At 34.9% G+C, this 22,717-nt stretch overlaps 3 protein-coding genes across 3 annotated transcripts; all 3 read left to right on the top strand.

Moving 5' to 3' along the window:
- The first annotated feature begins 283 nt into the window (after window positions 1-283).
- LOC133880897 (transcription factor bHLH121) lies at window positions 284-5,495 on the top strand. Its single transcript, XM_062319854.1, has 6 exons — window positions 284-562; window positions 1,110-1,225; window positions 2,754-2,881; window positions 2,970-3,449; window positions 3,544-3,734; window positions 5,094-5,495. Exons 1-5 carry the CDS (start codon window positions 477-479, stop codon window positions 3,694-3,696), a joined length of 963 nt encoding a protein of 320 aa, XP_062175838.1. The 5' UTR covers window positions 284-476; the 3' UTR covers window positions 3,697-3,734; window positions 5,094-5,495.
- Window positions 5,496-10,711: 5,216 nt separating this feature from the next.
- On the top strand, window positions 10,712-15,595 carry LOC133882253 (triosephosphate isomerase, chloroplastic). Its single transcript, XM_062321379.1, has 9 exons — window positions 10,712-11,003; window positions 12,120-12,146; window positions 12,426-12,495; window positions 12,741-12,864; window positions 13,886-13,970; window positions 14,082-14,214; window positions 14,334-14,507; window positions 15,053-15,135; window positions 15,256-15,595. Exons 1-9 carry the CDS (start codon window positions 10,818-10,820, stop codon window positions 15,310-15,312), a joined length of 939 nt encoding a protein of 312 aa, XP_062177363.1. The 5' UTR covers window positions 10,712-10,817; the 3' UTR covers window positions 15,313-15,595.
- Window positions 15,596-21,238: 5,643 nt separating this feature from the next.
- Window positions 21,239-21,589, top strand: LOC133882082 (uncharacterized). The gene has a single exon (XM_062321183.1). The coding sequence runs from the start codon at window positions 21,239-21,241 to the stop codon at window positions 21,587-21,589; it is 351 nt and encodes a 116-aa protein (XP_062177167.1).
- The last annotated feature ends 1,128 nt before the right edge of the window (window positions 21,590-22,717 follow it).

Below are 22,717 nucleotides of genomic sequence, written 5' to 3'. Positions count from 1 at the left end.
TATAAGATCCAGTGTTTTTATGTCTATTTCATGTATATTGTATTTATGGGTCAACCTCTAATTAGAGGCGGTAAAAGTAAGGTTTTACAACTTATCCATATTGAAGGTATCGGGTTGAAATGTATGACCCATCTAATTAAAGCGTCACGATCATCTCTAATTAATTTTCAATTGGAGAGGAGCCGATCCTTTATATTTAGAGGCATTCGGCTTCTCTCCTGTGAACAGGATCTGCTCCCTACTTAAACGGGGTGGGTTGGCGGGTCATTGCGTTAATTAGTCCTTAATAAAGGCATTTTACTTCGTGGGACTGGGTCGAAGCGTGGGAAGCAAAGCAAGAAGCACGACGCAACTTGTTCAGCAGATAAGCCATTCGCCCGTGGACTTCTGCTGTGATAACAACACGGTCCGACCAAACACTTCAGAAGCAGCTTTCATCCGCCACTACAAAGGAAAACGATTTCAGAAAAGCCGTAATGGATTTCATTCAAACCCCGTCAGCCCCAACTCCACCCCCTCCAAACCCGCGCGTGCTATCCACTCGCTCCCAACCCTGTTCCAGGTTCGTATCAATTTTGGGTTTCAAGATTTTGGGCTTTGTTCGTAGCTTTTAATGTGGTTTCTTATGTATAGTCACTTTGGTGTGACAACAGTACAATGAAGTTAGTCCACAACCACTGCTATACTGTTTCCTAGTCCAGTGGGACTGCTTTTATTGCTGTCGTAGTGGTGCTAAGGACTTTTGGTTCTTCTTGTTGTTATGCTATGTTTGAATTGAATCACAAAAAGTTACCCGTTTAGATTGGGTTTGAACCCACGATTTTGCAGGCGAAACGCCCATTTTTAAACAAAATCACCGAAAGTTTCCAATTTGGAATGCTTTGAAAGAAATATCAGTCTTAAAACTTGAAAAAAAAAACGTTTTCCGGTTAGCAGGCAAGGGTGTGTTTAAAAAAACGTACAATTTAAAATCGGAACCGCAATTTTACTGAACGGCGGGTTTTTCATTAACTGCATTTGAAATCGCTATTTTTTCCCCTCAAACCGCTAAACGAAACGAACAAAGTAATCAACTTCTGCTGATGTTATTTTTTAACTTATCTTTGCAGCCAAAGGCCTGAAGGGGAAGATTGCATATCCGCAAGGAAAATGCAGAAAGCTGGCCAAGAGAAACTGCGGAGGTGTCGAGTAAATGAGCAGTTTGTCGAGTTGGGAAATGTTGTAGGTAGTAATACTACCCTCTTTTATTGTTTAATGCCATCCTAATATGCATTGAGAGTTAACCATTTCTCTAAAATCCCATGTAGATAGTAGAAGCACAACATGTTCTTTGAGCTGTTTTGGTGTGTTATTTGTTTGTTATGGGTTCGATTCGTCATCAAGGGGTATAAATTATAATCCACTATTGTATTATATATTGGATAAGGACATAAGGTAGAAAACAGTGGCACAAATTATTTGAGCTTTATCCTCCTTATGAATGGGATGCTATTGTTGAGTGGGGAGTAAGAAATTGGAAGGAATAGACTTGAAAGCTGTATTGTGCAAATTGGTGCTGAGTGCTACAGTTTACAACATTTGGAGGGAGATGAATAATATTAAACATGGAAACCAGTTGGTGACTTAGAGAGAATTATGTTGAAAATAAGCTGGGAAGTTAGAACTAGGGTTCTGTCTAAGGGTTGCTTCAAGAGGAGTCGGGTAAATGAAGATTTATGTGTCAAGTGGGACTTGGATCTCAGTATTTTGAAGTCTGAATTTGAGAAGGATTGGTGAATTGGATCTTATGTTGGATCTTTAGATGTTCTGGTGTAGTCACATGGAGTTGCTGATCAGACTTGTGTTGATGGATTGCTGGATTTTGTGAAGTGCTTCTCTGTTGAGGGGTTTGAGTTGGGGAAGATATATGCTGTTTTGAGTTGGCTGGTGTATTTTAGCTAGAGGTTGTTCTGGCTACTGGTTGGATGTTTGCTGAGGCTATAAGGAGGCTCTGTTTGCTGCAGATTTTGCTTTTAAGCTTTTTGGTCTTGTACGATGGGTATTTTGTTGGTTGTAGATGTAATGTCTGTTTGAAATGTTTCTTTCTTGTTACAGCAGGGTTGAGGGTGTATAGAGGTTTTTGAGAATTGATTTGTGTAGGTGTTGTATAGTCTGGAATTACCTTACTGTAAAGTTTAGTGTTTAGGAGACTTGTTTTGTTTCCTTGAGTTTCTAGCTGAAAAGAGCTAGAGTGCTTTGTACTTTTCATTGATATATGAAAGATTTACTCATTCATTCAAAAAAAAAAAAAAAAATTATTTGAGCTTTGCACTTGTTGCATAAATTTAGGGGTTCTAAACTCATTCTGAGTTTCTTTAGTTCACAATTTGAAATATTTCAATATCGCCATCCAGACTGCCTTGGAGCTATCATATTAATATGGGAAGCATGATTTAGTAATTTATTAATCGTATGGAAGAGTGGTGTAGGGTAGCAATATGTCAAGTCCTAAACTATTTTGGACTCTGATCAGCCTTTACACCATTCTAAGCTAGATTTAAAGGTTGTTTACGAAATGTGAATGACTACTTTTTGGGCGTAGTTAGTTAATTCACTATACTCAAATGATGATAGGGTAGTTAGAGTTTAGAAATCAACAGGTCAAGTGTTCAGTTGATTTTGCCTGTAATTTCTTTGATGCATATATGTGGTGGTCGTGCATGTTTTGGCCAGAAGCATGAAACTGACTTGGACATGGTGACTTTAAAATGCAGATCCTAGTAGGCCCAAAAATGATAAAGCAACCATTCTGGTTGATACAGTTCAATTGCTGAAGGACCTCACATATCAAATTGACAAACTCAAAGCTGAGTGTGCTACACTAATGGAAGAATCACGTGAGGTAATCCTTTTATCTTGATGGTTAGTGCTGTGAGCTGTGGTGCTTATTTAGTAAGGTACTCAAGTCACTTAATTTTGTTGAAATACAGTTGACACAGGAGAAAAATGATCTCAGAGAAGAGAAGGCATCTCTTAAATCTGATATTGAGAACCTTAATATTCAATATCAGCAGAGACTCAGGGGAATGTTCCCGTGGGCTGCTATGGATCACACTATTGTCATGGCCCCACCATCTTATCAATTTCCGGTGCCAATGCCGATGCCTCCAGGGCCAATTCCGGTGCATCCATCTATGCAACCATACCCCTTCTTTGGAAATCAGATTCCTGGGGTCATTCCTAACCCCTGTTCAACTTTTATTCCATATGTAACTCCGAATACCTTGGTCGAACAACAATCCACCCGGCACGCATCTCCACTTTTGCATTTAGGCAATCAATCCCCCATCTTGGGCAAACAAGACTCCAAAAACAAGTCATCTGAGGAAAGCAAGAATGAAAAAAGAGAGGATTCCAATGATGTTACTACAGATCTGGAGTTGAAGACTCCTGGATCTACTGAAGATCAGGTCAGTTGTTGCCTTTTAGATCGATATGTGAGCATTTTAGAGATCATTACTATCAGGTTAGGATATAGTTGATACAAATGTAAGTATGTAACAGGATTTGTCACCGGGAATAAAAATTTCTAAGAAGCGTTCGAGGAAAGAAAACAGTGCTACTGAAGGCAGTTCTTCAAGTAGGTCTTCTTCATCACGTAGCATACAGGATAGCTCATCCGGTGTCATGGTTGATGGTGGAAAGTCTGATGACTGAAAAATGGGAAAGACTTAAACAAGAACAGAAAAAACCAGGTTTTGTCCCATTCTTCATATCCTATCGCTAATTTATTATGTAGTTTTGTCTGCTATTGTTTTGTTTGATTCCAAAGTCTTAGCAGCATACCAACCCCCCCTCCCTTTCCCTAAAAAAGAAGACAATAAATGTTGTGCGGTCACACCCACAACCAATAAATTAATAACTACATAATAGAAATGGACATAAATTTAACGTAGTTCAGCAAGAGTGGCTATGTTAACCATAAGAGGAAGAGTAAAAAATTTACCTATGTATCAATGGGGTTACAGTACTCTCAACTTCGCTTTCTCTTTCTGATACAACTGTTGCAGCACACATTTTCCTCTTTAACATATATATTAGGAAGCCCTAAAAAGAATCTGGCCGGGGTGGCTGCCCTGAACCCTACCAAAAGTTCTCCCGATACTAGATCTCCGGCAAAGGCTACTTTCCAGTGCTCAAAGGAGCCCAGTCCAAAATACAAGACCACCTCACAACAAAAAAGAAAATATTTCTATGATCTCGAACTCACTCGTGGAGGGAGGGGAGCTGGTAGGAGCCATTGGCCCCCTGAAATTTTTAGGGAAAAAAAGTATTAAAGAGTTTTAAGTCCAAAGCAAAGACTCTAGGAGTTGGCCCCCAAAAATTTCCAAAAATATCTAGATGGTGAATTTTGAGTTCACAAATAATTCTCTAATATTTCTAATACTTTTGTTTTATGATGTTTACTTTTGCTTTATTAAGGAAAAAGTTTGTGTTTTTATATAGCAAAATCCTATGAGAATGAAATATATTAGAAGACTTGTAGGAGATAATATCAAATGGTTTTTTTTTTTTTTTTTTTTCTCTTATTTGGAGTTTTGGTATTTAGTTGAATTGGTTTCTGATAAAAGTTTTTTTAAAAAAAGTACATTTCTTTGAAATTGGTGCTTACTGAATAGAACAAACAGTTATTATAGAACAAACATTTTCAGTTATGAATATCGTCAAGATAAGACTTTACAACAAGATATAGAATGACTTTCTTATAAATTATTTAGTTATCTACATTGAGAAAGAAATTTCATAAAAATTTTAGCACAAAGATCTTGATTGATGATTTATACTCACTGGTCCCACTAGTATGAGAAATTTATGATTTGTTTATGTTCTTTTTTGTATATATCTACACCCAAGTTGACTGGATATACTTTCGTATACTTCTCTTTAGTTCTAAGGCAATATAAATAATCCCGTTTGAATATTGTTCTTTCATATGATTCATTAGTCGGACCCCCCAAAAGAAAAACCTTGGCTCAGTCACTGCTCGAACTGTTTTTCAGTCACATATAATTACTGATATGTTTCTGAACTGAATCCCTTCCAAAATCATGCAGACAGAAACGCAGAATCTTTTTAAAACAATTCTGAAGATGGTTTTTGGCCATGCATGAACGAACTTGCATGAAGGCCACAGGTATGGCGGGTGGACTGGGTGGTATATAGTGATATCGTCCGCTTATTCTGGGCAAAGGGAAGCTCTTTAAAGCTTTGTTTGTTTAAGGAAAGAAGCAACGGCAGGTTGGGGGTGTTTATAACCAATGGTAGTTTGGAGGATTTTTTTATTTTTATTTTTTGTGTAAAAAATTGTATTTTTAATTTATTTTTGTTGTAAATGAAGGCCTAAATGCTTAACGAAGACTATTTGTTTAGTTATTTAACTTGGGGTTTGTGTGGATCATGTGAAACGACAATACACAATACCATTGACTTATTAATGACTTTTCCAGTGAGTTTCACATGCAGCATCCTTAATTTTCTTTTTAATAAATAATCAAAATTTCATTGAAAAGCGCAAAAACGCAACTTAGTTACATCAAAAGTATACAGAAGTTATACTTGGCAGGAAAAAAATAAAATAAAATCAAGAAAATTATGAAAGCGAGATGTATTAAGGTAGTTAAAGGCAGTTGTCCGGTAGTAATTTATATCTACCATCGTTCTGTTACAATCTTCAAAGTTTAAAGGGAGTTGTCGAGTTGTGAAGTGAAGAAGTTAGAGTGCAAGATTAATTTGATGACAGGGGTTTTGGTTCTAGCCTAGGCAAGGCAAGAGGGCCACTAATGTGATGTAATAGTCTTTGGGTTGGTTATGTTGGGGTATTTGAATTTCATTATATTTTTTGGGTTTTGCCGGTGTTTTTTATCTCTTCCCTCTTTTTTTGTCTGTTTTGGTGTTCTTTTTGTATACTTCTTGTATGTTTAAGGGCGTCTTTACGCTTTTTATAAACTCCATTGCTTGCTTACTAAAAAAAAAAAAAAAAAAACTTCAAAATTTTGGTTATTTCTTTCTATTTTTAGACTGTGAATGAGGGCAAAGTTGGCATCTAATGGAGAAAAGAAAATGGCTAGATAGTTTTCACATACTTACTCAATTGCACAGATTATTTGTTTTTTGGTGGGTAGCATTAATGATTTAAAATTGCTAAGAAAACATGCATCCACAAATGCTGTCCAGAACTTCCAAAGGGATTGAATGGTGAAAGAGACAGGATCGTATCCAACCAGACGGCTAATTATGGGTATGGGCACAATGGATATGTCCAACAGAGACGCCAAGTGGGGGCACCTGTTGAAAGATAGGTCTCTCTAAGGTCCTGAATCAATACCATTATACCAGAATATTGTTGGGAATTCTTACGTGAAGGTACTCAAAAAAGACAAGATGTGGTTGGTAAGGTGATCTTGTCTGTGACACAGATCCTAACCATTTTTTTGGTGTTATAATTGTTAGTAATTCGGAGTGAAACTGTGAGAGAGTTGATTTGACCGAGCAAGTCTCGAGCAGATTGCCTACTTACTCGGGCATGTGGGTCTTATAGAAGCTTTCTCGCATTTGTTGTCTAAATTATTAGCACAAATTGCTCAAAATTCGAATCTCTCGTCTCAATCATGTAATTTTTTCTTGAATTTGCATTGAAAAATTTATAGACCATGGCATTTACAAATTGTGGACATGGTAATTATTAAAATATGAATGGTCACATGGTACTATGATAGTAGTTTACATGACACTTATCACATCTACATGACACGCACCACATCACTTATTAAAGTGTGGACTGTCGTGTGGTAGTCTACGTTGTACTCATTTTTAAAAAATGTGAACTGTTACGTAAATTTGTTAAAAAAAAAAAAATATATAATAAAAACCGTAGTACCCAAATATTTTCTAAAAATGTTATAAGGTTATTTGTAAATAATTTTTTTTTTTTTTTTTTTTTTTTTTGTTATTACTCCATAGTCCAACGGTCGTCTTCCTAAGCTATAAACTTTTTGCCTGGCAGATGCATGAGAGGGATTGAAACGTGCTCCCTGCCTAGTGGGTCAAATTGTTTAGTTGTAGATCCTCGATGGTTCTTGAGCAATCGAACAGATTGATCAATTACAGGCTAGGGTTTGGTGGAGCACCTACCGATCAGCAACTTTGATTCTTTGTTGTTAAGGCTGTTTAATTAGTTAGGTATGGTATTAATTATCTACTTAAGCAAATATTTGTGCCTCTCTAAAACCTTACTTTTCCTAATCATTTATTTGTTAATAGAGTTTTCTTTCGAATGTTATTTAATTCAATTTATTAAACTGATATATGTCCTTAAAGTTAGCCATGAAATCAAGAATTTTTATCGATGGAGGCCAAACCATGTATGAAAAATATATTAAAATAGGGAGGCCAAATCTTAAATGAGAAACATAATTGAATAGATAATGTCAAAATATATATATATATATGAAACCCCTCCAAAACAAGGTTATTTCAAAGCAAGGTTATTTTGTGTATTCACCCCTGTCAAGTAATTTTCAAATCCATATAAATCAATGTTCTTTTAATGTATTTCAATTTTCAATTCAATTATTTATCAAAATGAAAGCCGATGTTCTTTTAGATCTCGAAAATCATGTATAATTAAATTTGAACCAAATGCTTTTTAAGGGGATCGAGGCTAAACTATATATATATATATATATATATATATATATATATATATATATATTTTGTTTTTGTCAAAAAATGTATACTAAAGCATATTTATAAAGAATTTTTCAAAAGTGGGGAGGCCATGGTAGAATGGCTGTCCCTCGTGTCCGTCTTTGCTTATATGTTATATTAAAAATATATGTAAGAATTACATACTTTAAAAAAAAAATATTTCAATTTAATAGAATGATTTTTTTTTAAATAAAAAATAAAAAAAAATTATCATTTTCTCATTTAGTGGAGCAAACAAAATTTTGAACAAAAACCTAGGATGATGAAATTGGGTTTTGTTTTGGATACGATGGGTAGAGTAATGTTTGTTGTACGGGGAGTGATATAAAAACACCCACTACACATTTACTACACACTTTCTCCTTACGTGAGATTGAGCCTAAGTGATGATAAGTTTCAACCCATATGAAGGAAGAGCGTGTACTTAATGTTTTTTTATCACTACTGTTATTGCATACCATTTGTACACAAATCTGACCTGGCAAATAGTTTTCATTTTTTTTTAAAAAAAATAATTCTGGTAAACAAAGATTTGTGTACAAATTGTGTGCAACAAATGGATTAGTAAGATACATGTACGGTCAGTAGAGCCTTTCACCACAGATTCCCCTGAAGATGCACACCACTATATCCACATCCTTTAAGCCACGTGGCAAGAGGATGAAGACCTTAATATTATCCTACCGGTAGAAAAGAAGATGGATGTATCGGGACGCAAATGGCCAAGAATGACGTCTTCAAACGACGCCGTTGGACTTTGTGTTTCTGTTTCATGCACAGAGCGAGGGACTTCCTTGCCAAAATCTCTTCTCGTTGAACGACAGCGACAACCACAACCGTGAGTGAGTGTCTTCGACATCATCAGGCATCAGCGCCTTTGAAGCGCGTGAAGACACGCCTTGCTTGTCATGATCTCTGTTGGCAGACGTGGATCTGAAAATATGGCAGAAAAAAAAAAAGTTTTAATAATAATATTTTTATAAATTAATGTTTCAATTCACGTTATATTTATAATTGTTATTTGAAACGAACTATATTTATAAATTGACATGACAACCATTAAGCTACTAAATCAACATGGCCGAATCCGCTAAGCAAAAGCTGTCCATTTTTTTAATCTGACTCTAATTTGTCAAATAAAATCAACATCAAAATTAAAATATGAAAAAATAGAAAATATAATAGAGAGATAAATCCACTCCCACGCGCCGCGAGCGGACCTCTTGTACCGGTGTGTGGATCTCACGCGCCGGAACTCTTCGCTTTGTCAATCCATGTTGTTGCAGTGTTTTGGATTTTTTTTGCTGCTTTATTGTTTTAATTTATTTATGTTTTATTTTTTATCTTATTTGGGTTATTGTCTTCTTTTAGGAGAAATTCTTGTATTTGAATTTGTATTAATGCCTCTCTTTTCTGCGGTCCTAAATTCGAATTTTAGCAGTACTTTTATTGCTTTATCCTCTTTCGGATGGTTGTTGTTATTTCCAAGTGGGGGTAGAAATAGAGTTGTCTTAGGGTCCGTTGGTTTGCGATTTCAAAAAGTGTGATTTAAAATGTACGATATGAAAAAAGTAATTTTTTAAAAAATAATGATTCACTACCGCCTAAAGATACAACTTTTCACCATCTTATTTATGTGGCAAGGTGGTCCCCCACTACTTTTTGAGTTTTTTTATTTTTTAAAAATAAATTAAGGTGGGGGACCATCTTGCCACATATGCAAGGTAGTGAAAAGTTGTATCTTGGGGTGGTGTTCAATCATTACTCTTTTTAAAAACACAGTTAAACGTTTGGCCAAATCACAGTTTAGCCTTTAAAAATTGGCGTTTTCAAAAAAACACCCTCTTACCTATGATTTTAAAAAGCAAATTTTCTGCGATTTCAAATAACAAATTTTAAAAATACAGTTCACAAACGATTTATATTCTGTAATGTGATTTAAAATCGTACTTATTGTCTACGAAATTGCAATTCCAAACGCACCCTTAATCTGTACCTCTTTAACTTATGTAACCGCATTATGTGGCTCCCTTGAGAGGATCGGATAATTTATTCATCATTTTGTACTATTTGTTTTTAAAAAGATTATCCCATGTAACTTTTTCTTTTAATCAATTGATATATATATATATATATATATATATATATATATATCCTTCAGTTTTGTAGTTGTGCTTAGGTGGATGTGACACCACCAAAACCAATGATTACATTTACTGCTACAACACAAACCCACATTGAAATAATTTCACCTGAAATCCAAAATCAACCACCCACCCACCCAACAACCCTTTCAATTTCTCAAACGTTCAATCTGTCCATATCATTGTTCTATTTAATAATTGAATAGATAATGTCAATATTTGTTTTTTTAATTAAAAAATAAAAATCTTATTGGGGTATTGAGATTTGCATAGCTTTTTTTTTTTTTTTTCCTGAACATATTTAGCATAGGTATTAGTTTCATAACTTCTCAAAGCATAAATGTTTTCTATAACAAACACAAATCTCATATTTACAACTAACTATTTTTTTAGAAAATCCTCCAACTTGAAGAAGAAAAAAAAAATCTTTTATATATGAGCTGACGAACCATTACTAGCTTTAATTTGTTATTCCCATCTCTAGAATTTTTATATTTAAATTATTAGCAATTTGGCAAAAAATTTAAGAGAATTCGGACAAGTAATTAATTGAGACTACTTATGAAACTCATCTGACCGGATAAATGGCTAGGTAGCCCACCAAATTCGGTCAAAGAATTATATAAGATCCTAATCCTAATATTTGTAGGGCCAAAGTAAATTTAGCTCTCATATTTATTATCTAAATTGCTAATAATATGGACACCAAAAATTGCTTTAATTATCATTTCCTTAGAGCGTGCGTTTTACGCCCAGCAGGCTCGCGTGAAGCCCTCTGTCCACTTACCTGCCATTTTTACCATAAAACACAGCGGGAGCACCAAACCTCACATCTGACTATCTGAGAAACCAAGCCAAAGGTAACTGCTAACAACAACAACAACCCAATCCCTCACTCACACTCTCACTCTCACTCTGGTAGATACGATGGCCGTGGCGTCCACGTCTCTCGCCTCCCAACTCTCGGCCCAGTTCTCTGGCCTCCGCCGATCCTCCCCGAAACTCGACTACTCTCACTCCCAATCCTTATTCCAACACGTCCACTCCCATATCCACCTCTCCTCCTCTCGCAAAGGCTGCCGCGGCGTCGTTTCAATGGCTGGCTCTGGCAAGGTACGCACAGCTAAGCCTCTTAATGATCTTCTAGATCTACGCTTGAACAATTATTCTTTGTTTATTCACGTGGGTATAGCAATTGTTATGTGTTTTACTTTGATTTTGATCCTCATTTGCGAGTTCTCTTAGACTATTAATGTGTTTGAGATGCTAGAAATGTTGAATCTTGATGAGTAGATTAAGACATGAATAGGCAAAGTGGGAGAAACCAATCCTTAAATGCTCTGGAACCTCGACCAACAATGTGTAGAGCATACCCACTTGCCAGCTGAGGCAGCCCCAACAGGCATGCTTTGGAACTTATTTTATCTTGAACAAGAAAACCACTATGAGAAAGCTATTTGTCAATACCAAGCTTTCCCAAGCAAAAGAATGTAGATGTGTTTTTGAAGAAGAGCTCTAGCAATGGTTCTTTCCTAAATAAATTGTAATTATGCAATTAATAATTAAAGCATTATAGAGCTTCTAACTAGATTATAACTCAAACTGTTTTTTTTTTTTTTTTTTTTTTTTTTTTAAAAAAGTCAACTAAAATATGGCCTATTTTCCTCATCTTGCTCTCTACTATCCCATCCATTTTAGTGGGTTGGTGCTGATCTTTTGAGTGACTGAATTCCGTGCCCATTAAGTCCTTCTAGCATTTTTTCTTTAGATTGCTTATGAACCCTGACCTTAGCCACCACCTCATACCTATGTGGGATGGAGATGCCATTCGGCCCAAAGGCCATGACAAACCTTTCACCTATTGTTTCGGGTTCTTTAGTGATGACTGATGAATAATGTGAACCTAAGTCTGCATTTGCTTAAACTTTTAACTAGGAGTATCTTTATTCCTCAACAATTATAAACATTCAGTGATGATTGTATTGTTTACTTGAAGTTTAGTTAGAAATGCCAATCTGCCTGTAAAATGTGGGTTTTAACTGGTAGATACGTGGTTTAATTTCATTGTATTCCTCTTCCTATCTCTTCCTATTCATGAAGTGTAGAGAAATTTCTTAATTAGCTCACGCAGCGATTTTCATTACGTTCATCTTTCATGGGTTCTCAATTGTTACTGATTCTCCCATTTGGGCATTTACTAATTGGTCTTATACTTTCTTGTGCTTGCAGTTCTTTGTTGGTGGAAACTGGAAGTGTGTAAGTTTTTTTTCTTTTGTCTTGAAAATGTCATGGTTTGATTGTCTCTATCTCAACATTGGTATTGTTATGCTGCCCATATTTTTTTTGCATTACTTCTACTCCATTGTTTCTTAAGAATTTCAGTACTTCAGTTATATTTGTTTCTCTTGTTATTCTGTTGGGCATTGCAAATGCAATTTAGTTATTTTATTCTTTCTATTGTTGTTTTTTCGGTTTTAATTTCTTCATATTGAAATGTTCATCATTTTTTTATTTTTTATTTTTTTTTAAATATAGAATGGGACAAAAGACTCTATCAGTAAGCTTGTCTCCGACTTGAACAGTGCAAAATTGGAGGCTGATGTTGGTGAGATAATTTTTGGTCTTTGACTCCGTATATATTTTTTAAAATTTCAAGTAGACTGTATAATTGAGCTTCTTTCTGACCAACCATGACCACTTCCCAAAATTTTAGTGCAAAGATAATCTTGTGCATATTATTAAGTTTGTGAGTGTGGAAAAGAGCCTCTAACAGAGAAGATATATCCACAGGCTCTTTTAGATGATAGAAGTTTGTTTAATTTGATTTTGATTTTCTTGTGAGATGTACAGACGTTGTTGTAGCACCTCCCTTTGTTTACATCGGTCAGGTGAAGAACACATTAACAGATCGGATTGAGATATCTGCCCAGAACTCTTGGGTCGGAAAGGGTGGGGCTTTCACGGGTGAAATCAGGTGGGCTTGCTCTTCCTTGTTGAGCACAAAATATAAGTTGGTTCATAGATTTTTGTTGCTTCTCTAGATTACAACTTTTGTTTAGTTTTTAAGAATTAATCTTTGTTTAGATTGAGAGATTCTTGTAATTATCTTATCTTCGATTCCATTGACAGCTGAGTATGTTCTAACTAGGCAGTTCTGTGTGGAATGGTTGAAAATTTTAGGGAGTGATGACATTGCATTGTGTCCTAAAATAATATGCCTTTTCTTTTCTCAGTATCTGATTTAATTGTTTTTTTGGAGGTTCTTCATGACTGCTTCATCTAAAAAGTTTTTTTTTTTTTTTTTTTTTTTTTTTTCTTTTTTCAAAACAATATTGTGAAACTTCTAGTGGGCAACTGTTTAAATATGGCATCAAATTTTAAAAGAAGTCTTGTCATCATACTGCATGGAATGCAAATGGTTCAAGATTGTAGAACACCACAATTCCAAAAGAAGAGGCCCTTTCACAAGGGTCCAGATCATTCCACCCGGAGAAAGCAGGAATCAGCCACATATAGGTGTCTTAGCTCCAAGTTTACTCGTATCTCTAGCAAGCCTAATCTGCTACCCCTCCTCCCCAATGAAGCCAGGGCAGAGTAGTTCTGTTGACCATGGGTGCTGTCATACTTTCCCAATATCGAATTCACATGGGCATAATGTTGTTATCACTATACTTACTTCGATGCCGGCTTCCCTAAATCCAGTTTTTCATGACTTTGCAATTTGAGAACTAGTAATTGGCAATTTCAGTAGTGATATATCTTGTACTTGGTTATTTTATTTTATTTTATTTTTTTCAGGGTTTAATATTTCAAATTAGGGCTTTGGATTCAGTGTCATGGGGACACTTTTTTGTTATAATTTTCATTAGTTTTGGAAGCTGTTTGAACACATTTGCCTTTATGTGGATCCAGATGTGGTCATTTACATGAAGTAGTTGTGGTTTCAATTTAATAATTTCACGCATGTACCAAAATTTACCATTTGAATTTTGCAGTGTGGAACAATTGAAAGATACTGGTTGCAAGTGGGTTATTCTTGGGCATTCAGAGCGGCGACATGTTATTGGTGAAGATGATCAGGTGAAAGTTTTAACAATTATTTTAATGAGAGGTTTCCAAGAGAAGATGACAAGTGTTCATTTCTAATAATGTTGTGGATGAAGAATTTAACTGAGGCTTTGTCAACTTCAGTTTATAGGAAAGAAAGCTTCCTATGCTTTGAGTGAGGGTCTTGGAGTAATAGCTTGCATTGGGGAAAAGTTGGAAGAAAGGGAAGCCGGGAAAACTTTTGATATCTGTTTTCAGCAACTGAAGGCTTTTGCAGGCAAGTTTCTTGCTGGTGTTTCCCTTTTCATTAAATATGCAGGCAGTGTTGTGGAGTCATGTTGCAAAAGGAAACTGTGTCGATTGTTCCATAACATTAGTCATGTCCATTACTTGCAGATGCAGTACCTAGTTGGGATAATGTGGTTATTGCTTATGAGCCTGTATGGGCCATTGGGACTGGTAAAGTTGCAACACCTGTGCAAGCACAGGAAGTACATGCAGCTATTCGTGACTGGCTAAAGAAGAATGTCTCGGCAGAAGTTGCATCTAAAACACGAATTATTTATGGAGGTAGTTTGTTTACTTCAACTTTATTTGCATCATGGAGACCATGTTGTAAAATCATGGATATCTAATTTTATTGTTACATGTTACTGCATTTGGAACTTTAGATCTAGTACTAGACCTGGAGTTCACCTCTATGATGCTTACTTTTGAGCTGTTGAGGCTCACAGTTTTAGTTGTATGTCACTTCATTGTTCTATGAGGTGCTGCACAAACAACAGAAAACACGTCAAGGCGCATCATTTGACTCTGCAAACTGATTGGACTAACCCTTGTGTGTTATAATAAGTGACATCGTCTATGGCCATATACTTTGTCTTCATAATTGTAAGATAAGATTGTACCCATGCCCAGTATTGACAAATGTTCCACATGACTTTGTTATTGATACCAAAATTGGTATGGGCTAACTACTTTTGGCCACTTCTGAGCGGTTTCTTTTGTTTACAACTCATCTGTTTTTCTCAGCGAGTTGGAATGTTTTAGCCTTCTAGATCCTGTGATATTTGACTGCTGCTTAGAATCTAACTAAAACCAAAATTCATTTTCAGGGTCTGTAAATGGAGGCAATTCTGCTGAGCTTGCAAAACAAGAAGATATTGATGGTTTTCTGGTCGGTGGTGCTTCCTTAAAGGTATATTTCTGTCATAACTATTTTCCTTGAAACTTTAAGGACAATTAATGTTAAATTTTACTAGGATTTTCTCAATGATGATCCGTTTTGATGATTACAACCTGATTTTTCTTCATGCAGGGTCCTGAGTTTGCTACTATTATCAATTCTGTAACATCCAAGAGAGTTGCTGCTTGATTATGGTGGTCTTGGCGACGAGAGCAAATAATTTGGTGGAGAGAAGCTGTGTCAGTTTCAAACATAGTCTAATAAAACTATGTGCCAGTTTTCTTGGATGGGTTTTTGATCATTTTCCAGCTTCGTTATTCTCATAAAGATAGAAGAATATTTTTTGTTTGTTTTCCATGGGCTAACTCTCTTCCGGGGATAACTAGAGGTATACAAGTCATGTTTTAGTGGCATAAACAAGTTATGAATGACTGACATCCATATAAAGAAATCTGGGATCTGTTTGTTGAAATTTGTTGTCTTTGATTTTCTCTTCTCAAAACAAAAATATTAGTAAACAATCCAAGCACAAAACACTCCTGAAAAATACAAAATCAGTTTTCACTTCTATATCTTATCTTAACACTTTTTCAAACCAAAAACAAAAAACACCCTTTAAAACACATTTAAAAAAAAAAAAAAAAATCATGAACCTACGGGCTACTGCTCGGGAAATTATGCAAAAATAATAGCTGAATCAGCGATTTGAAGCAAGTGTTAAAAACTTTTTTTTACCATGCATGAACTTAATGCGGTAACTCCATTCACAAGAACTCGTCGAGAAGCAAGAATATGAGTGCAGTGATTCTACACTCAAAGCATATATGCCAAAGCAAACCTAATAACAAAGAAAACCAAGCTTTTTTACTTATATATATAAGCCATTCTTGGAGACATGGAGACAGATACAGAAAGACATGGAGTGGTTCTACACAAAGAGGAGGGGTCCAGAGTGGAAACAAGGGTGGACAGGCCAGACCCTGGGCTCCATTTCCTCCCCACCACTCCATTTGCTCACCATTTTCGGCATCGTCATTGTCTTGCTCTGGTTTTCTCAATCCACAGATTACAACGCTCAGTTGAAACACACAGTAATCAACTTCCAACTGTTCATTTTCTTGTTGCCCATTCTATTGATACTCTTCATGGCTTCATATTCTACCGGCGGGAGGTTCCACTTTCCTCTCTTGCGCCCAGAGTACGACTCGGTTCAGCGAGCCGGCGGCTTGCCTTGGGGTATTGCCATCTTGGTGGTGCTGCTTCTGGTGTTGCTTTCTTACCAATCATCATTTCATTCCAAGTGGTTTGGACCTCTTTGGAGGTGACTCTAGTTATACTAGCAAAAGAAGAAACTTCTTGTAAAATGTTGGCTGCAGTATTGCTTATGCATGCATGTCTATATGTTGGCCGGCTTTAATAATGTGTTGCTCTTTGTGGAGCAATTCTATCTTATCTATACAATTATAATTAATATTGGAAATTAATTGAGCTAATATCATGTTATCAACCCCATCATTGAATTGTTTTGGTTTTCTTTTTTGTTCTCCCCTGCCCCCTCCCCCGTTACGAATGCTATCTTGGTATTACAAAAAAAAAATGGTAATAATGACTTGTGTCTGTGTCTGTAGACAGAAGAGTGTCCCTCTTTTATTCAAAATGTTGTAGTAGCAAATCGTGATGTTTTTGATTGAGCAATAATATTCATATCTTTTCTTCAACAAAATATATATATATATATATATATATATATATATATATATATATATATGTTGGGGCAAGTGCATGTGTATTAAAAAAAGTAATTTATTTTTTAAAAATAGCAAATTAATAATAATTTATCTTTCAAAAAAAGAAGAAATATATATATATATATATATATATATATAGCATTATTTGCTAGCGTATGTATTGGTATTGAGGTAAAATTTTTGGGTTAATTTGCATTGTAGTTTGTTTTTCTAAGACGTATATTGCTTTTTAGTATAATACTTTTAGTTATAAAAAAAAAAAGTACAATAAAAACACTTTTGGCAAACACTTTTCGTAATGTCATCTATAGCATCGTTTACAAAGTAAAGACGAAAGTTTTTCACCCTAATAAACTTATTTGTCATGAAATTGAAGAAACTAAAACGAAATATTTATAAGGGTTAAATATTTTTTTTTTCATGTAATTTATTTTGTATAGTAGATGAGACTTCGCTTATGATTAAAGATGAAGATGATACTTCTATCTAAAAATTGACAAAAATTCATGTTATTGGTCTTAAAAATCGACACATGTCTCTATGCATAATTAAAAAAAAAAAAAAAACTTTAAAAACATTTACTTTTTTTTTTTTTTTTTTTTTTTTTAATTTTTGAAAAGAAAAAGAAAAAGAAAAAAAGGGGCGGCATTCACTTAACCTATTTGAATTGTTGCCAATTTTGCAACAACTCTATGAATTTAAAAAATTCTCAATTTAGTGTATCTATATTTTAATTTTTTTGAGGGGTTAAATACCTTTTTAGTACTGAGTTTTGATAACTTTATTTTTTGGTACCTGAGTTTCAATTTGTATAGCAGATGATATTTGGGTTTTGGAAAAAAATGAACTTGGTACCTCCATCTATTTTTTTGTCCAATATTTAACAGCCCGCCACTTTTCAACCGCTTAAGTTGACACGTGGCACTGTATAAAAAAACTTTAAAAATTGATTAAAAATTGTATTTAAAAATAATAAATTTTTAATTTTTTTTAAAAAATAAAAAAAAAAATTTGAAAAAAAGAAAAATAAAAAAAAAGAAGAGGGGTGACTCAGACAAAATGGGGGTGGCCCCTTCGCCAGTCGGCCACCCCATGACAAAAAAAAAAAAAAAAAAAAAAAAATTGATGGGTTTTGGCCCTTGACCGGCCAAGGGAGTGGCTGCGCCACTGCTCCTTTTTTTGTTTTAATTTTTTTTTTAAGTTTTTATTGTTAATACTTGGTAGACCGTTAAATATTGGATGGAAAAATAGACGGAGATACCAAGTCCGTCTTTTCTCAAAACTCAGGTATCATCTGTGATACGAATTGAAATTCAGATACTAAAAAAATAAAGTTGTCAAAACTCAGATACTAAAATGATATTTAACTTCTTCTTCTTCTTTTTTTTTTTTTTTTTCAATTTCACCTATCTGTTAGGATTTTTTTCGTTAAATCCTATCGAAATTCTCAAAATACTCATTTATTTTATTTTATTTTAAACATCATGTTTTGAAACAACTAAATCAAACGGATGCTTCACATGTGAAAGGAGTTTGGAGTTTATCCGTTCCAAAGAATCCTCATAATTCAAATTAACAACCAGTTATAATTTGACAAAGCATGCAAATTAAAGGGCTCTAGCAGCTGGTATTTGCCCTCTGCACTACAACTCCTAGAAAGGTGTCTTGGCTAGCTTTTCAAGATTGAATTGCGACTCGCTTATTGACACGAACTCACGCCATGACGCGTTTGAGACGACTGAAACCGATATTCCGGATATTTAACGCCAGCATATGTACATATCCGCGCCGTGACAAAGGACTCAACAACTGAAGCCGACATTCCCGATATTTACCACCGGGTGATCTTTCTTAAAATATCTTTACTCTTTGTAAGTTGTAACTATTACCTTTTTGGAATATCTTTGTGCTTGTTATATATACACCATTGTTGGAGACATGCATGGAGAGAGATACGGGAAGACGTAGAGTAGTACTGGTTCTATGGACTTCCTTTCGTTCAAATCGTTCTATTTTATCACCATTTTCGTGATTGTTGTTTTCTTGCTGTGGTTCTCTCAATCCACTTTGGACTCCGTTTCGACCAACTCGTTCCATTTTATCACCATTTTCGTGATTGTCGTTTTCTTGCTGTGGTTCTCTCAATCCACAGAGTACGAGGAAGAGGTGAAACACACAGCAGGGAACTTCAAGCTGTTCCTTTTCTTATTGCCCTTTCTATTGATGCTGATCTTCGTGCTTGTATATTCTACCCGCGGGAGGTTGCACTTTCCTTTCTTGCGCCCGGAGTACGAGATGATTCAGCAAGCCGGCGGAGTGCCTTGGCGTGCTGTCATGTTTTTGGTGCTGATTCTGGTGTTGCTTTCTTACCAATCATCGTTTCGTGTCAAGTGGTTTGGACCTCTTTCGAGGTCATGATCTCTGGTTTTACTTGCAAAAGAAGAAACATCATCTTGTACAATTTTGGCTGTAATTAATTAAAAAAAAAAAAACTACAGTATCATAACTTTTGCATTCTGACATCTATGTGATGAAAACAATTTATAGGTAATTTACTCGGTTGGGCTTTAGGGTTTTCTTCCTTATAATTAGCATGACTATGCTTTTATATCACTAGCTCCCGGCCAATTTGATAAAAGGGAAGACACTGATTTGGTTCGTGAGTGTTGGTGGTGCTGCTTCTGGTTCTTGTTGCTTGCTTACCAATCATCGTTTCATTCCAAGGGGTTTGGACCTCTTTGGAGGTGACTAGTTATACTTGCAAAAGAAGAAACATCTTGTAAAATGTTGGCTGCAGTATTGCTTATGGATGCATGTCTATATGTTAGCTTTAATAATGTGTTGCTCTTTGTGGAACAATTCTATCTTATCTATACAATCATAATTAATATTGGAAATTAATTGAGCTAATATCATGTTATCAACTCAACATTGAATTGTTTTGGTTTTCTTCCCCCCTCCTTATTTATTTTTTTGGTTGTACGAATGGTATCTTGGTACATAAAAAAAATGGTAATAGTGACTTGTTAGGTTAACTACTAAACAATTAAATTTGAATATGATTTCTGTGTGCTGCTTTTATTCGAAAGACACTCATTTATTCAAAATGTTGTAGCATGTTTTTGATTGAGCAATAATATTCATATTTTTTCTTCAATATATATATATATATATTTGCTTCTGGCGTATGTATTGGTATTGAGGTAGATTTTTTGGGTTAATTCGTAGTTTGTTTTTCTAAGATGTATATTGCTTTTTAGTATATAATACTTTTAGTTATAAAGAAATAAAATAGAATAAAAACACTTCTGGAAAACACCTTTCGTAATTCTATAGCCTCCTTTACAGAGTAAAGGTGAAAGTTTTTCACCCAAATAAACTTATTTGTCATGAAATTGAAGAAAAACTAAAGCCAAATATTTATAAGCGTTAAATTTTTTTTTTTCCATATAATTTATATTGTATCGTAGATGATAATTTTTTTATGACTAAAGACGGAGATGATATTTTCGTCTAAATATTGATAGAAATTCATGTTACTGACCTTAAAAATCAACACGTCCCTACACAATTTTTTTTTACAAAAAAAACTTTAAAAAACATTTTAAACTTTTTGAAAAGAAAAAAGAAAAAAGAAAAAAAGAAAATAAGGGTAGCATTCAATTAACCTATCTGAATTGTTGTCGATTTTGCAACTACTTTATGAATTTTAAAAATTTTCAATTTAGTGTATCTATATTTTAATTTTTTTTTTTAATTTTATTCGGCTAGAATTTTTAGTTAAATCTTATCAAATTTTTTAAAATATATTATTTTTTAACATCATGTTTTGAAACAACTAAATCAAACGGATGCTTCTACTTCTCACTTGTGAAAGGAGTTTGGAGTTTGGAGTTTGGACTTAATCCGTTCCAAAGAATATTCCTCATAATTCAAATTAACAACCAGTTATAATTTGACAAAGCATGCAAATTAAAGGGGCCCAAAATTAGCTCTAGCAGCGCTGGCACTTGCCCTCTCCACAGACTCCACTACAACTCCTAAAAAGGTATCTTGGCTAGCTTTTTCATGATCGAATTGCGACTGGCTTGTTGACAACAGCTCACGCCTTGACGCGTTGAGACGACTGAAACCGACATTCCGGATATTTAACGCCAGCATATATATCCGCGCAGAGACAAAGGACTCGACAACCAAAGCCGACATCCGGATATTTACCACCGGGGGATCTTTCTTTAAAATATCTTTACTCTTTGTAATTATTACCTTTTTGGAATATCTTTGTAATTTGTTATATATATACACCATTGTTGGAGACATGCATGGAGAGAGCTAGATAGAGGAAGACGCGGAGTAGTACTGGTTCTATGGACTCCGTTTCGACCAAATCGTTCCATTTTATCACCATATTCGTGATTGTCGTCTTTTTGCTGTGGTTCTCTCAATCCACTGAGTACGAGGACGAGGTGAAACAAGCAGCAGGAAACTTCCAGCTGATCCTTTTCTTATTGCCCTTTCTATTGATGCTGATCTTCGCGGTTGTATATTCTACCCGCGGGAGGTTCCACTTTCCTTTCTTGCGCCCGGAGTACGAGATGATTCAGCAAGCCGGCGGAGTGCCTTGGCGTGCTGTCATGTTTTTGGTGCTGATTCTGGTGTTGCTTTCTTACCAATCATCGTTTCGTGCCAAGTGGTTTGGACCTCTTTCGAGGTCATGATCTCTGGTTTTTCTTTCAAAAGAAGAAACATCATCTTGTAAAATTTTGGCTGTAATTAATGCTTAATTATGTCTACATATATGTATGTTAATTAGCTAGCGCTTTAACGATGTGTATTGCTCTTAATTTGTTCGTGGAGCGATTCCATCTGATCTATATGTACAAGAATTAATATCATGTTATATATGATCAACCCCATCAATGGAATTGTTTTGGTTTTTAACCTACCTAGCTAGGTTAATTAGTGCTTAATTAGTTGTAACGATGGTCTTTCATTTCTCTTGCTATATATATAAGTGGAGATCGAGCTTTGTAGAGTGAATCAACTATATATATATATATATAATTAGGATTTTGAATTAACTTCGGATGGGTCCTGGTAATTACATATATGCATGATGTCTTTCTAGTTCTGGACCGCTATGATTAAGAGAGGGACCAAGGGCGGAGCCAGGTTTTAAACTTTGTGGGGGGGGGGGGGGGTCAAATTGAGAAAAAAAACCTTTTGGGGGCCAAAACTATGAAAAAAAAAATAAGGGGTAAAATTTTTAATTTTTAATTTTTTTTTTTGGGAAAACCCTTTGGCTTGTGGTCTGCCCTCCAAGCTAAAGAGTAGCTCCACCCCGAGAGGGTTGTTAAGAATACTACAGTTTTATTATAAACTTTTTACAAATTGACATAACACCTATTATATCAACTACTAAATAATTAAATTTGAATATATCTTTATAAGTATTGCTCTACCAATGACTTATTGGGGATTGGGAATAGGTTTTAGGTAATAGGTCGAGAGAGATAATGGGTGAATTACATGCTCTCTAACATAGATAGAAGTTTAATGGACTAAATTACAATATTTTTTTGTTTTATTTTTTTTAAAAAAAACTTAATCTACCGTAATATATATATCTCAAAATAATTTAAAAACACAAACTATAATATCATAACTTTTGCATTCTGACATCTATGTAATGAAAAAAAATTATAGGTAATTTACTCTGTTGGGCTTTAAGTTTTTCTTCCTTGTAATTAGCATGGCTATGCTTTTACATCAAGACACTGGTTTGGTTCGTGAGTGTTTGCATTGTCCCTCTCAGTCATGCCCATGGGCCATGGCCCATGGCCATG

The sequence above is a fragment of the Alnus glutinosa genome, chromosome 11 (assembly GCF_958979055.1).
Source record: "Alnus glutinosa chromosome 11, dhAlnGlut1.1, whole genome shotgun sequence".
NCBI classification, from domain to species: Eukaryota; Viridiplantae; Streptophyta; class Magnoliopsida; order Fagales; family Betulaceae; genus Alnus; species Alnus glutinosa.
This window is presented reverse-complemented; position numbering and strand designations above follow the sequence as displayed.